General features: G+C 44.7%; 1 protein-coding gene across 1 annotated transcript in view; it reads right to left on the bottom strand.

Annotated features, from left to right (window-relative positions):
• Window positions 1-7,015: 7,015 nt before the first annotated feature.
• The window catches only part of LOC124412651 (ankyrin repeat and sterile alpha motif domain-containing protein 1B-like), a 76,793-nt gene continuing 70,425 nt past the window's right edge, over window positions 7,016-13,383 (bottom strand). Inside the window, exon 18 of the mRNA XM_046892708.1 lies at window positions 7,016-7,275. Coding sequence (XP_046748664.1) covers window positions 7,099-7,275 — 177 coding nt within the window. The 3' untranslated portion in view covers window positions 7,016-7,098. The remainder of the gene's footprint in view (window positions 7,276-13,383) is intronic.

Below are 13,383 nucleotides of genomic sequence, written 5' to 3' on the forward strand. Positions count from 1 at the left end.
AAAGTCAGAAACGGGTATTCCGATCCTCCTGAGCGATAGCGACGGTGCTGGGGTCATAATTCGCCGGCGTCACGTGACTGCTGGTAATAAGTGCCGGAGGAAGCCCTTCGAAACGGGGACTGCACTGCGGCGAGAAATTCCTTCACGGCGCAGCGTGCTGCAGGGCATTAGGGTAGGTAAGGCGGTCGTGAAGGGCTAAAGGGGAAGGAAACGGAGGGAGGGAAAAGAGGCGAAAGACCAGAGACGAGAGACGAGGGAAGAGGGAGGAGAGATGGAAAAAAGGTAAAGTTGAAGGGCGGAGATTAAGGGCTGCTGAGGAGATGAGTTTGTTAAAAAGGCAGAAGCGGGCCAGCGCCACGCATCAGAGACATCAAAGGGACGAGACGAAATGAAATCCAACCGCACTGCCCTCTTTGCCTCCCCTCCTCCCTCTCTTTCTCCCCCCCCCCCCCCCCTCGTTCAGCTTCTTCGCCCCCACCTTTCCTCGACGTTCGCATCTTTCCTCCTTTCGCCCTTCATATTATCCCCGCGGAGAGAAAAAGGGATCTCGGCTGGTTGCGCCTCCCCAAAAGTTATACCTCGCTATTTTTTTTCGCCCTTCCCCACTTCCTTATTCGTGCGGCACCCTTCGACGCCGCGACTTTTCCGCGTTGCACGTTCAACGCGTTTCCGCACCCACCTTATACATCCTTCACCACCCAGGGAGTTGCTTCTTTTTTGCGATGGCGGTTGTGTAAGTACGTTTTGTAACTGTAATTAAAACACCGACGAAGGATGGGCGACGGAAGAATGGCGTCGGTAATGCGCAAAGAGATTTTACCCTCCTTTGTCTCGCGAGAAAAGAACGGTGCTTAAATTTTTACCTCGCACCTTTTCTTTTAGTTTTTATTATTAATATCAAATTCGCGGGTTTCTGTACCGGGAATCGAGCCGGATGAATGTGGCTCCCATGAAAAAGTTTTGAAAGAAGAATTGGAAAAAAATAATTCCGAAGAAAAAATATTTGTAAATTTTTTAAAAATAAATAGATGAACTGGAAGAAACATAATCGTTTATATCAAGAAAAAGTAATGAGGACGAATAAGTATAACTCTGTTGGTTAAACATTGAAAATTGATTCATTTCCGGTAGAACCAGAAGTTCGAATTAAACGGGTTATGGAAATTTCTCGTGCCCATAATTTGATTGTGAAATCCTGTAAGTTTCACATTTTTTCATCGAGTCGTTTCCGAGATCATCGCGGTAGTTTGTCGGAAAAATCGATATTTTGAAAGCTGTTTTCGCCTGAAATTACAAAATGTGATTTTCGAACAAAACCAATACTTTTCTCCTATCACCGAAATTGATGAAAGGTAACAAATAAAAAAGGGCTCGTACAATACTACCAAGGCAAAGTAGTACGGAGCTCTCGAGATTCTTAGGGCGGCTTGCAGACTCCGCAACGTTCCCTGGCCCCCAGGTTTATCCTACGACCGCTCCACGATTTCCATCCAGATATAATTCCATCGCGGTGAGAATGATCAATTCATAAATATGTATCTCCGAGTAACCTGCAGTCTCCCTCATAGTTATACGTATATATATGTATATATATATTGTATACCGAGCTATGTGCAGCTGCTGGTTTCATGGAAATTCTTTAATTGAGTTATTTTGTTTTGTCTGCCCCCTTGAAAATAAGTTAGGGGAAAACCGTCCGAAACAATCCGCGTGAGATTTATGCAGCTAAGAAAACCTGCCTCCGTGTTGCATCTCCCCGATTTATACGTATAATAACTCTGTCTTATAGATATATATATATTATTTATTATCTATATATTTTTATATAGATTATATATATATATAATACATAATATAAAGCGGCGGAAAATTGAATAATAAAATAGACCTTATAGATATTGATATAATATATGTATTATAATCCCTCAACCTAAACTAATTCTCTCAAAAACTTTGGCTCTGATTTTGAGAGAAACTCGGTCGAGAAGCAAAATTTATTCCATCAATTAGAATATTTGCAAAGATATAATCTAAGATCGCGGAATAGAGTTGAAATTCTGAAAAAATCGTTTGAAGCCTAAACTTGCGTAGTATAAAAAACCGTGACGTTGAATTTTGAATTTCTTCAAAAATCAAAAATTCATTTCTCGTCCGAAATACATTTTATACGTTACCCTAGGGAAAAACTTGCAATCTGTAATCGAGTGCCAGCTGTCTCTTTCACGTAACGCAGTCCGACAAGCTCGCAATTAAGGAGCAGTGCAGCATATACGGTAAAAATTTCCGTCCGAAAAAAAAATAAATAAATAAAAACTAAAAATGAGTGTCAGAAAGTTTAATTCGATAACTGAACGTGTTTGCGTTAGATTTCCTCAAAGGACAGCAACCTGCGTACCTTTTCGCATGTACACCCGAGATCTTGAATAACTTGCCTATGAAGCGTACCTACGAGTGGCAGGTATTCATCCGAAGACGGCGTTTCAGGGACGTGCGAAGCGAAGTGAGGCCGGAAACGAATGACGGGGTTGGCGACCGTCGCTCTTCTAATAAGTCGTTACGAGCCACGCGAATTCGTCGTAACGAGGGCACCGATAAGTGGCGGCGGCGTCGCGACGCGTGCGTCGACGAAGGGCGTCGCGCCCTGCAGCACCCTTTCCTCCGTTTTCTCGACGGGTTCGTATTCCCTTTTTGATTTTCGTTTCGCGGAGGAATCCCGAGCCCGTGGCGAGCCCTTAAAATCCTCCGACGCTCGCCGAGTGTGCAGACGGATTGATGTGTTTGCAGGGAACGCTGATGGATGAAGGCCGTCCCGTCAACGCCGGGCGCGTCTCAACGTAGACAAATGTTTCCTCAACCCTCCGAAACTCCTGACACCAGCTTACCACCCACCCGACAAATATCTCCGAGATTTATTATGCGGCAATGCCAGCCACGTTCGGCTCCTACCATCCGCGTCGTCTTCCAGCAAGGCAAGGCAACACCCTTATACATCATCGACGATGTTACACGCACCTTATACAGCTGCAAGGCTCCCAATCATTCTTCATACCGCGGCAACTCAGCGCCAAAACCATAATCCAGTGTACATGGAATTATATTGAGAACGTCAAATTTTTTGCAACCTTGCAAGAATGCGAGAGGGATTCTCGAAGAGCTATAAATTCGTTGTAAGAACCCTTCGTCAATTGACAAAATTTTTGGTAAAATAGGATAAGGATATAAGTAAACAATTGCGGGGTGGAAAGTTGCACGTCAATGATTCCAGCGACGAGTTACGTGGTTGGAGACATCGGGGGTGGCGTTGGTGCCAAAAAATTATTACGGGATGTAAAAAGACCGCAAAATGACGCCGGCGGCCGGCCTGAGAGAATTCTAACCGTTGTGTGGAGGTGCGGGTCTGTAGGGGTGGGTTTTGAGCTAGCTAGCCTAGCTTCGCTCGCTCCCGTCGCATACTTGTGGCCGCTCGCTATCCGGTCGTAAATAAAAACCCGGGTAAAAACAAAAACATACTGAAATACCGAACGAACGAATGTATGCGCGTCACTTCCGCAACATAAAACCCGACTCGGAGCTCAGAGTCGCCCGAATACCGAGTGCGTGTCTAGCAAGTCAAAAATTGTTAGCCAAAAATCAACTCGAGGATATCGGAGAGACTGAAAAACTTTGTTGCCTTCAGTGATTTGGTCGACGATGAACATTTTCAGCCGTGAATATTAGAATCACCGCGTTTATATTAAAAATTGAGTAGCTAGATCGAGTGTGTCCTTCATAACTGTTTGTCCGTAAAGTAAAAAAAAAAAAGTATTCTTGACCAGTGAATGAAGATTTTAAGTTGAAAATGTATCTGATGACTATATCTGATCATTAGAAGAAAGTGTTTTTGAGTCAGGTATATAAATAATAGTTATTCATTTGCGTGTGGTGAAAAAAGTATTTTATTGATCAAACTAGATTTTTACCTGGTTTCAACGAGTCTTCCGTTACTTTGGTTTGCTTCCATGATTCTCTAGCAGCTTCAACATCAAATCGACTGTTTCAAATTAAAACTCGATTCAATGGTAATTTTCGTTTCCTGGGTTCCTCTTCGATTCAGCTTCCAGCCTTCACGTTAGAAAACGGAAGCGAGGAATTCATAGGACTATATTACAACGTGAAACCCTGTGATTTTGTCATTCGGTAAAACCACGAAGGATGAGTGAAAACCTGGCAACCACAGAGCGTGTGCATTTCCACAGCTAGCTGCAAGCAGGTCGAATGTATGCATTTTGGTGAATAAGCGCGAATCGTAAGGCGAAAAAATAGCGGACATATCCGCGAGTCCCGGCGCACTGCAAGGCGACTAAAGTCGTAATATAATTCAGTAAGTTTATGACTGGCCCGCGAGTGAAATGATGGGGGTTTTGCATTTACAAACTAGGGGCAAGTTCCCTTCGTCGCGGAAGGGCAGCGTCGTCGACGGCCCGTATTTCTTGTCTAGTGCGCTTTACGGCGCTGCAATGCTCCTCTGCCTCCTTCTCCTTCGGTTATGACCGCGGAATGGATTATCGTTTCGCTCCAGTCGAGCTTCTATGCCACACTTCCGGTTCTTCGTACGGGCTGCAAACACGCATGCAAAACAGCACTGAAGTCCCACGAATGCTTCAAAGTTTGACTCAAATTTTTCTGCAGACTGAAATTGGAAAGGGTTGTAAGCATTCCGATTTTCCTCTTGTCTCTATACTGTAACAAAATTTCTGGACGGGTTTTCCACATGCCGAACAGATCTTCTTCTTATTCTTCTTATAGTCTTATCCTCGAATTGGCTGTGCGGCATTGGCCAACATCATTGGGAAAACTCGGGCGAAATTAATTTGAATGTTTTTTTGAGCGGCACCGCCGTAGGCTCTCTTTCTTCTGCAAGAAGCTGCCGCCCCACCCCCCGCAACCCACTTTCCGCCCCGCAGACTCGACCGTAAATATACGCGATATTGCGCTCCGTGGCCGCCGCGGCTACGGGAAGAATTCTACAATTTATCTTCCCTTGTGTCAAGCCACAAACGGTGTTTTATACCCTGCCACGACAGGCTTGGTGTATTGGGGTAAACTACTATTCCACAATCCGCAAGCCAGTCTGGTGAAGACACTACTTTATGCTCTGCGTCACGAAGTCCAACCTGCAATCTACTCCTGGACTATTTGAATCTCGCTTCGTATACATATATCGTTTACTGTGACATTGAAGGGGCGGACATTTAAAAGTAAATTTTTATGGAAATACCATTCTGTAATGCATGATTAATCTTAGATAATGCTAGACTGATAAAATAACAAGATACTTTTTCTTCTGATTATTCCAATTTTTCGATGACTCGCTCGACAACTTTTCTCCTTTTACCTTCAGACGTACAAGTAGGTATACAATTATTGCCAGTTAAATAGCATTCTGTATTTTTGGCAGTAAAAATTGCAGGCGTTATTGTTATGCTTAAAAATTTCCTCGAACCAGATGCACAATAATTTTAATTATAAATAATAATTTTGTACAAAAATAATTATTCTTTACACGACAATATCTCATACTTTCACAGTATAATTATAATGGTAAAATATTCTTTTCGTGTCAATTTTTCAACGATGCTAAAACTGTTATTTTCATATCATGTACTATAGTTAGTTCCAGACTAAAGAATGAATGAATAGAATCACAAAGATCGAACTTTAATTTGCAGTTACGTTACTTTATCTGTACACTGAAACCAAGTATTCTTTGGCCCAAATTACGCTCTTAACCTTGCAGCTTTCTGTTCTTCTTTTCCAATCAAAATATCGCCACAAGCGATTCTAGCAAGTCTGAGACGCATCTTCGCATCCGACCAAACGAAATGAAGACCAAAGTACCTGTCGATAGACCGCAAAGTGAGCGAAAGAGAATCGCACCAGGAAACGTGAGATCGCAATTAACAGCGCAAGGCAATTAGGGACATACACGAGTGCAATCGACCCGGCGTGATGTCCTTAGCTTTATAGAAGCGTCAACGGCCGCGCGATGAGGGAGTAAAGTAGGGGCAACGAGCCCCGGACCAAAGGGTCATTACCAAATGCAAATAAGATTCGATGGAGCGATGCCGTCGTGCGATGTACGTTCGCGTGGTCGCGTGCCCCGAATCGTTTAACCGGTTGGAGTCGGACCCTTCCAGCTTCTCTATCCTCGTTTGCGGGGGTGAAGCGATCAGCAGGGGAGACTCGGTGAAATAACGCCACGCGCCTCCGACTAGTCGCGTTGCCAAAACGATCAGTTTTTGCGTTCACTCCGGCACTGCGCATTTCAGTTATTTAGGCTACGATTAATTGTCGAACTTTGTACTCCCTCAGGAGAGTTGCCACTCTGCTCTTTGGCTCCGGAAATGCTGATCGGATCAGAACGTTGAGTGGGGCGGGGTTGAAGTTCCGAATTTGAAAAGTTCCGAAAGCATCTAATTCCGAATTATTTACTGGTGAAACTTGAAGTAATGAAATCTAACTTTGGCTAAACAACAAAGTTGCGAATGGGCGGAAACGTGATCACTCAAAGTTCCAAAATGCAAGATTCGGAAGGTTAAAGTTCCGATGGATTAAAATTTCGATTATTAAAATATACTCACACAGCGTAGTTTACTCAACGAGTGGGGGCGAAGAATAAAAAAAACCAAGAATCAGGAGGACCAGGATTCCGAACGCAAAACTATCGAAAATCCAAAACGAAGAAAAATCAAATGATTTTAATCATTATTTCCGATATGACGGTAATCAGTAGTTCCTCTAATTACAATCACAAGTCATGAAAATCTATAAATCGATCCATGGAGTTGGTCGGACTTCAACAATTTATAAAACGATACGATCAGTTGAATAAAATTCTAAATAAAAAGAGAAATTTTTCGGCAAAATAAATTTTAGTCAGTACCTCAATCATAAAATATTGTCTAACCATACCCATACTGTACATAAGATTTCATACAAGAACCCTTGAATTCAGACGTGTCGCAAGAACCCAACTACCACAATATTTCTGAAAAACGGTAATTTGCACGCGGTCCGTGGGAATGGAGTATAAAACTCCGAAAGACGTATCCGCGGATATCAGCGAAGTTCGTCCCACTTGATCTCCTCCTTGTTCTCCTCGCTCTTCCGGCGTCGAATCCTGACCCCGTCGAGGATCGTAAGCCGGCGTGAGATCGATTCGTCGACCATTCTGGCGTTCCCTTTGTCGCCACGCGTCGAGTAAAGCTTTCCGGGTGCGGCTGGTGCGGAGAGGAGCTGTCCGGGCGAAAAAAGTGAGTAGGTTTTTATTAAAGCGTGGATCGAGGCGGACCGATCATAGCTGGGAAGGTGACAAGGGTGGGCGGCGTCGCGGCGGCACGTGAGGTCGCGTGCCTGGCGCCCCGGGGCCCGGGGGCCCGATTTAAGAGGGATGCAGGGGTTGCAGGGGTTGCAGGGGATGCGGGGGGCGTCGTATCGGCGCGGCCTCAGGCCGAGAGACACAATTGCCGCGTGTAATTCGACGCGATATTATATACATGCATACGTGCATGAACGTACGTGTAGGTATACTTAGCTATATATATATATATATATCCATCCGCAGCTCGGAATTAAAGTTATTATTCCATTACAATAATATAAGGGCAGGTTTCACTGTCCGACATCGACTCGGCACGTGTCTCCGCTTCTGCCAATTATAATCCGCGATTTGATACAGCGCTTACCAGCTCCGCTCTGACACTGACGACTTAATTCGCCCGTAGCTTGGCTCGCTATACCCACGCAAGTTTATCTCCGATCCCGGGTGTTGCGAAACTACGCCTTCGGCAAGTCGTTCTGTCGCGCCTAGAACGATTATTATATGTATGCCTATACGAGTGGGTATGTAATCGAGGGGAGTCGAGGGCCATCGAACGGCAAATCAAACTCGAAATTGTGCGCGCAGGGGGCTAATAACAACGGAGCTTTTAATCTCCTGCAATTAGTACTTGTCGCAGGGAACGCAGGTCTAATTGTCCCTGCAGAATTCACGCGTATCGTATACCTACGTGGAACCTGAATCGCTGAACGCCAGATGTCCGATTGACCCGCGCTTTTACGGCGACAATGAAATCGACTCTAACAATCGCGGCGAAAGTCGAGTTCGGTTTGAGCTAGCGAGTCGTAAGAAAGAGGAAGTATCAAAAATTGGCCAATTTTAATTTTATCCAATTTTACACAACGAGAGTACATGAAATATCACGAAAGTACCTACGTGTACTTCAGTCTTATCTTGGCGATGGATCGACTGCGTGTGGACTGCAGTTTCGGATCGATTTATACATATATATATATATTACGTACCTATATGTATGTGTAAATAGAAATGTGAATTTGATATGTATCTCGAATGCAGTCTGCACGCGCTACCATCGGCAGCGGGGTTGACCGACGCTGGTGCATGACGGGAAATTTTGACGCGGGGTAAAAAAGTTGTAATCCTGACGAGACGACGGCTGGAGTCCCCGCCGGAGCGTTAACTGGTGCGCAATTTATAAAAATAACGATGAAGTAACTGTTGCATGAAGTGTAGCATCGCCTGCACGCCGGACGAACGGACCGTTGGAATTCGGTGCTGCAGCAGACATATAATGAAAGAAGTGGACAAAAAGGTGGAAAAAATGGGGGTGGACATATAGAAGGCGGAAATAACAAACAAATTAAAAAGGCGAGTAAAAGACAGAGCCGCGTCGCGCTGATAGGGACGCTGCATACCTATCTACCTACCTACCTACCTGCGTTTTGTCAGCCGGTGCAGAAGGTGTTGGGTATTAATTTTTAGTCTCTTCACGTTCGAAAAAACACGCCAACCGGATCGTGCGATAATCTGCAGTAACGACGCCGAGCCTCAAATCCGATTAATTAAGATCGCGTTGTGTGCACATATTATAGACTGCGGGTACAATCGACGGACTCCGAAACTCGCTGTAGTAGGTACGAACCTACACCCAATTTGTATTTTTGAAGCAGGACTTATTGATGATGAACTGATTTTGACTTAATTTTCTTTACTTCGAAAGTTTTTCGATAGATTCACTCAAAACCAGCCATCTTAAGTTGACAATTATAAGCGTACTGCTGTGTAATTTTTGATTTTCTCTTATAAATTACTCGTCCTTACTCGATATCTTAACAAAAGTTTAACCTCCTTCCGTTTTTCCACAAGGTACGAGTTAATCGTTAAGATAACACGATTTCTAGTCCACATGCATAGCACCTGAAAAGAAAAAATGTTTTTTTCAAATTCAATGAACCGATTTGTCGACCGTTACGCTTACCAATAAGTGTAACAGATCACGTCCGCGAAAAATGAACACTGGATAATATTATACATACATAGCGTAAGGAAAATAATCAAGGAAATGTATCGCGGCCGATGATGGAAGCATGATAAATAAATCGGGGATAAGGGTGGCTCGACCGGCGTGCGTTTCACCCCGCGTAAATCCGCACAGTTATAGACGCGCATGTCGATGTGACGTGGCGGCTGCTACTGCTGCTGCCGCTGCTGTCCTCGAGCCGAGTCGATGCTAACAATGTTTGCAGATATATTGTATCTCATGCATCACTTGCTCCGCAAATTGTTTTATAAACAGATTATAGCGACAGCCGCCCACGCAGTCAGAAACTGCGGGCACCCCGGGTCGCGGCCCGATTCTCTCTCCTGTAACAGCGTAATATGCCATGCCGGGACCCCGACTCGATCGAGCGAATCGCCCCCTCATATATATCTCGACTTCTTTTAATTAGGTTTAATGCCGCGCAGCTCTTACTCCATTTTCTCGTCTTTCATCCCCGGGGTGCGGCGAGTCGATCACCTTTGATCTTGAATTCGGTTTCGATATCGGGACACCGATGACCTCAAATCTGGTTAGTTTACCGCATAAAATCTACCCCCATATCCCTCGGGATTAGCTCATCGGTATTTTATACACGTATTGTAAATGTGGTTCATTTATGTGCCTGAAAACTTATAGTTACCGAAACACCTTCGCGGCGATTATATGTACACATGGTATAAACTTTGCTGAGAAAGACTCTGATCCTATTTTGTAAATCGATTGTCAGGCTGACGTACCTGCAGTTTTCTTCGATTTCCTTCTTTTCGTGATACCGTAAGTTTCTGTTTGTTTTTTTCAGAGGTATAGTGGGACGTTGGCCGAGATGTTTCAGCCTCTTAAATTATTGGTACTGCAATGATTATGATTGTTTTACTTTATTATTCTATACTTTGTAATTCAGGATGCGGTTGAGAAGCGAGGCATTGTTGTTGCCCGTATAATAGATAATACTCTCGACTCTGCCTTCCGAAAAGCACACAGCGCGCCCGACGTGCCTTGGAATAGTAAGAATTTATTGACGGAAAAAAATTGGTGGATCCTCCTTAGGTGAAGTGGAAGGAGCAGCCAAGGCGACACGGTATAAGGGATCGAGTCCCGGAGGCGGAATAAAACGATATTTCCTTCCAGCAAAATGGATAAAAACTCACGGAGGCTTTCCTCGCGTTTCCACTAAAAATGAACGAAGCCTATAAGGTTTTATTGGAACGAATATACATACCTCTACACACGGACGAATTTCCAACCCAGCTTCCTCGAGTATACATGGGTATAAATCGTGTATAACGCACCGGCAAACACTGTTGTGGAAATATTCTTTGCCGGATTTAATTTTAGCCGCCATTTAGTGTACCAATAATTAAAATTAATTTTGTGAATAAATGCCTATCACATAATACGTACAAATATTTATTTCTAGGTTTTCGACAAGTACTATACATTACATCCCACGCTGACTTAATTTCCTCACGATTTCACGAGGTAACGATACTAGTCAAATTATAATCGGCGGGGAGGATTTTCCGGGATAAAAACAACGTCGTGTACAAAATTTCACAGCCACACAGATGTCTGGTGGAGGGTAAAATCTGCAGAAGGGGTGAACCCCGATCAGAGCGCGTTCAAAGCCGAGAATCTTGACTGGTTCCAAAATGGCGACTGTCTACGAAGCGTGAGATCTAGTTTTCAACCAATTCCCGATGAAAATTCCATATCCAAGAATCGATATTCGCATCCACGAGGTCACCCCGAATATAGGTAGGTTATACATCCTACACAACATTCAGGGCGACGCGTATTGCTTTCTCCGGATCGCAATTTTTCACGCCGCGATTCCGTAGCCATCTGCACACCTGAAATCTGGTTCGAAGCGAGGGGACGGGCGGCCTTTTATTTATTATAAGTATAATTCGAGGACCCCGAAACAAAGGGCGAAACCCCCAGCGGCGGCGAAACCGGTCGAAATACGGGCGTCGGGAACGGAACGAGGGAATCCCGTTATAATGCGGTTGAACCGCGAAATAAGTGAGAAAGGGCGACGCCGCGGCAACGGTTACGGCTATAACTTGATTCAGCTCGGGATGAAGGACTGTCGCGAAGGGGGGCGGCAGGGGAGGCGCCCCTCACGTTGATTGGATTTTACAGCTAACAAGAAAATTATATTCGAGATTGAGTAGTTACCCCCGGTATGTGTGTGCCGCCGTGTGGATTAGGTGTGCAATTTTTACCCGAATTTTCCTCGCCCGCGCCCAAGTTCGCAGAATCAAAACTATCGCGAAAGAATCAAAGGGTATATCGTTTTTTGCCATATCAATTAGGCAGCGGGATCAGTTTTCAACGCCGGCAGACAGGCAACCGATGCTACATTTCATATCCCTATACGTTCAAAATCTGGTTTAGGCTGCCTATCTTCTGGCGTTGAGCAAAGAGTTTCAAGAAAAACTCTCGGTGTGCACAGAGACGTGGTCAGAATTCGTGCAAAACTATTCAGACCGCAGCTTTAATTCAATAAGTAGTCAAATTTATTTATACCTGATACAACTGAAAGGAAATAAAATATTCTACATCTCTTATATGAATAACCCATCGACTTTTCTTATTTTCACTCACCCCTACCCCGTCTTAAATTTAGGCAAATTTATTACAGCGACTCGGAGAACGTTCCAAGAAGAGTTTCGTTCATTTCTTTAAAACTTCCGAAGGAATTATAAACTGCGACCGCGTAGACGTTACTCGGCTGTTTCAAAATTCAAGGAAGTTTGGGCCATAAAGCCACGCGACCGGAGACCGCGAGGCGTCACGATGCCGTTTCTTCCGCTCCCGTCGGTTCGATCGACTCCTGGTGGTCGGCGGTCGTCACCCCCTCCCCCTTCCAGCCTCAGCGGGGGGGCGAAATTACTACGGGCGTCGGGGTCACAGGCCATTGCCCGTCGGAACGAGGCTTGCAATAAACACTGTACTTATGTGTACGTACGTCGGGGGATGATGCCATGCTTCGGTACCGTCTGCAGACTGCGGGTGACCGCTATTACTGCTCCAATGATCCGCGACCGAGCTAAACCACTTCCGGAACTTTCCCGTCGCGGCGGGCTTTCCATACGGTGCATCGAAACTTCATCCTGAAACTTGACCTCCATGCTGGGTCAGGCGGACGTCTGAATTATAACGAATGCAGGATATTCCTCCTGAGTACCACTTCAGCTCATTTCCTATCGTAGAGTTTGCAAAAGGCTCTGTTCAAACCTCTTGCGCAAGGTGTTTTGTTTGATAATGTTATAGAACTTTTCGAAACGCCCGTTTTGACATGGAAAAGACAAAGAGTTAGAAAAAACGTGTCTGAGTTAGATGAGTTGTGGATGAAACCGATTTTGAGGATTTACAAAGCCATCGCATGCGGATCATAGGGACACCGCCCAGTGCTTCATCTCATCTTTTAATCAGTACTCAAAGCGTCCCGCAATTACTTCGTTCATACACGTCGCGGGTGGTTCACTCAAAAACTAACGAGCGAACTATTCGCCACTTAGGGGAGTGGCAGTAAAATGTCACCCGTGGGACTCGTGAATTCATGATATCGTTCCGGATGAAGACCGGCAGAAACCACAACCCTTCTCAATTATCGTAAATGTAGTAGCGATAAAATATTCAATCGGATCGCTCGACAATTGATCTTTATCGCTGATGTAATTATAATTTGTATAATTATTTCCAATGAGTATGGTGAGAAAAATTGGGGTGTAATTTTGCCGCTTGCGTTCAGTGCTGGATCAAAGCTGGAACCGCGTATCCTTAACGAATTTCGAGAGTCCCTAGCCTCCACAATTAACTCGGTACCTGATCATCTCTGCTACAGGCATGGCTGACGTACAGCAGTCTTCGAAATGTTGGTTACAGTACTCAAGTGAAGCTCCTCGCAAGCTGCGCGGGTCGTTTCGAGTTCAAGCTGCCGAATAATCTAGACATCATCAAGCCCGTGCAGTCGCGGGTGCATCGCGAGCTGAAAATC

Source organism: Diprion similis, chromosome 11, assembly GCF_021155765.1.
Source record: "Diprion similis isolate iyDipSimi1 chromosome 11, iyDipSimi1.1, whole genome shotgun sequence".
Lineage (NCBI taxonomy): Eukaryota > Metazoa > Arthropoda > Insecta > Hymenoptera > Diprionidae > Diprion > Diprion similis.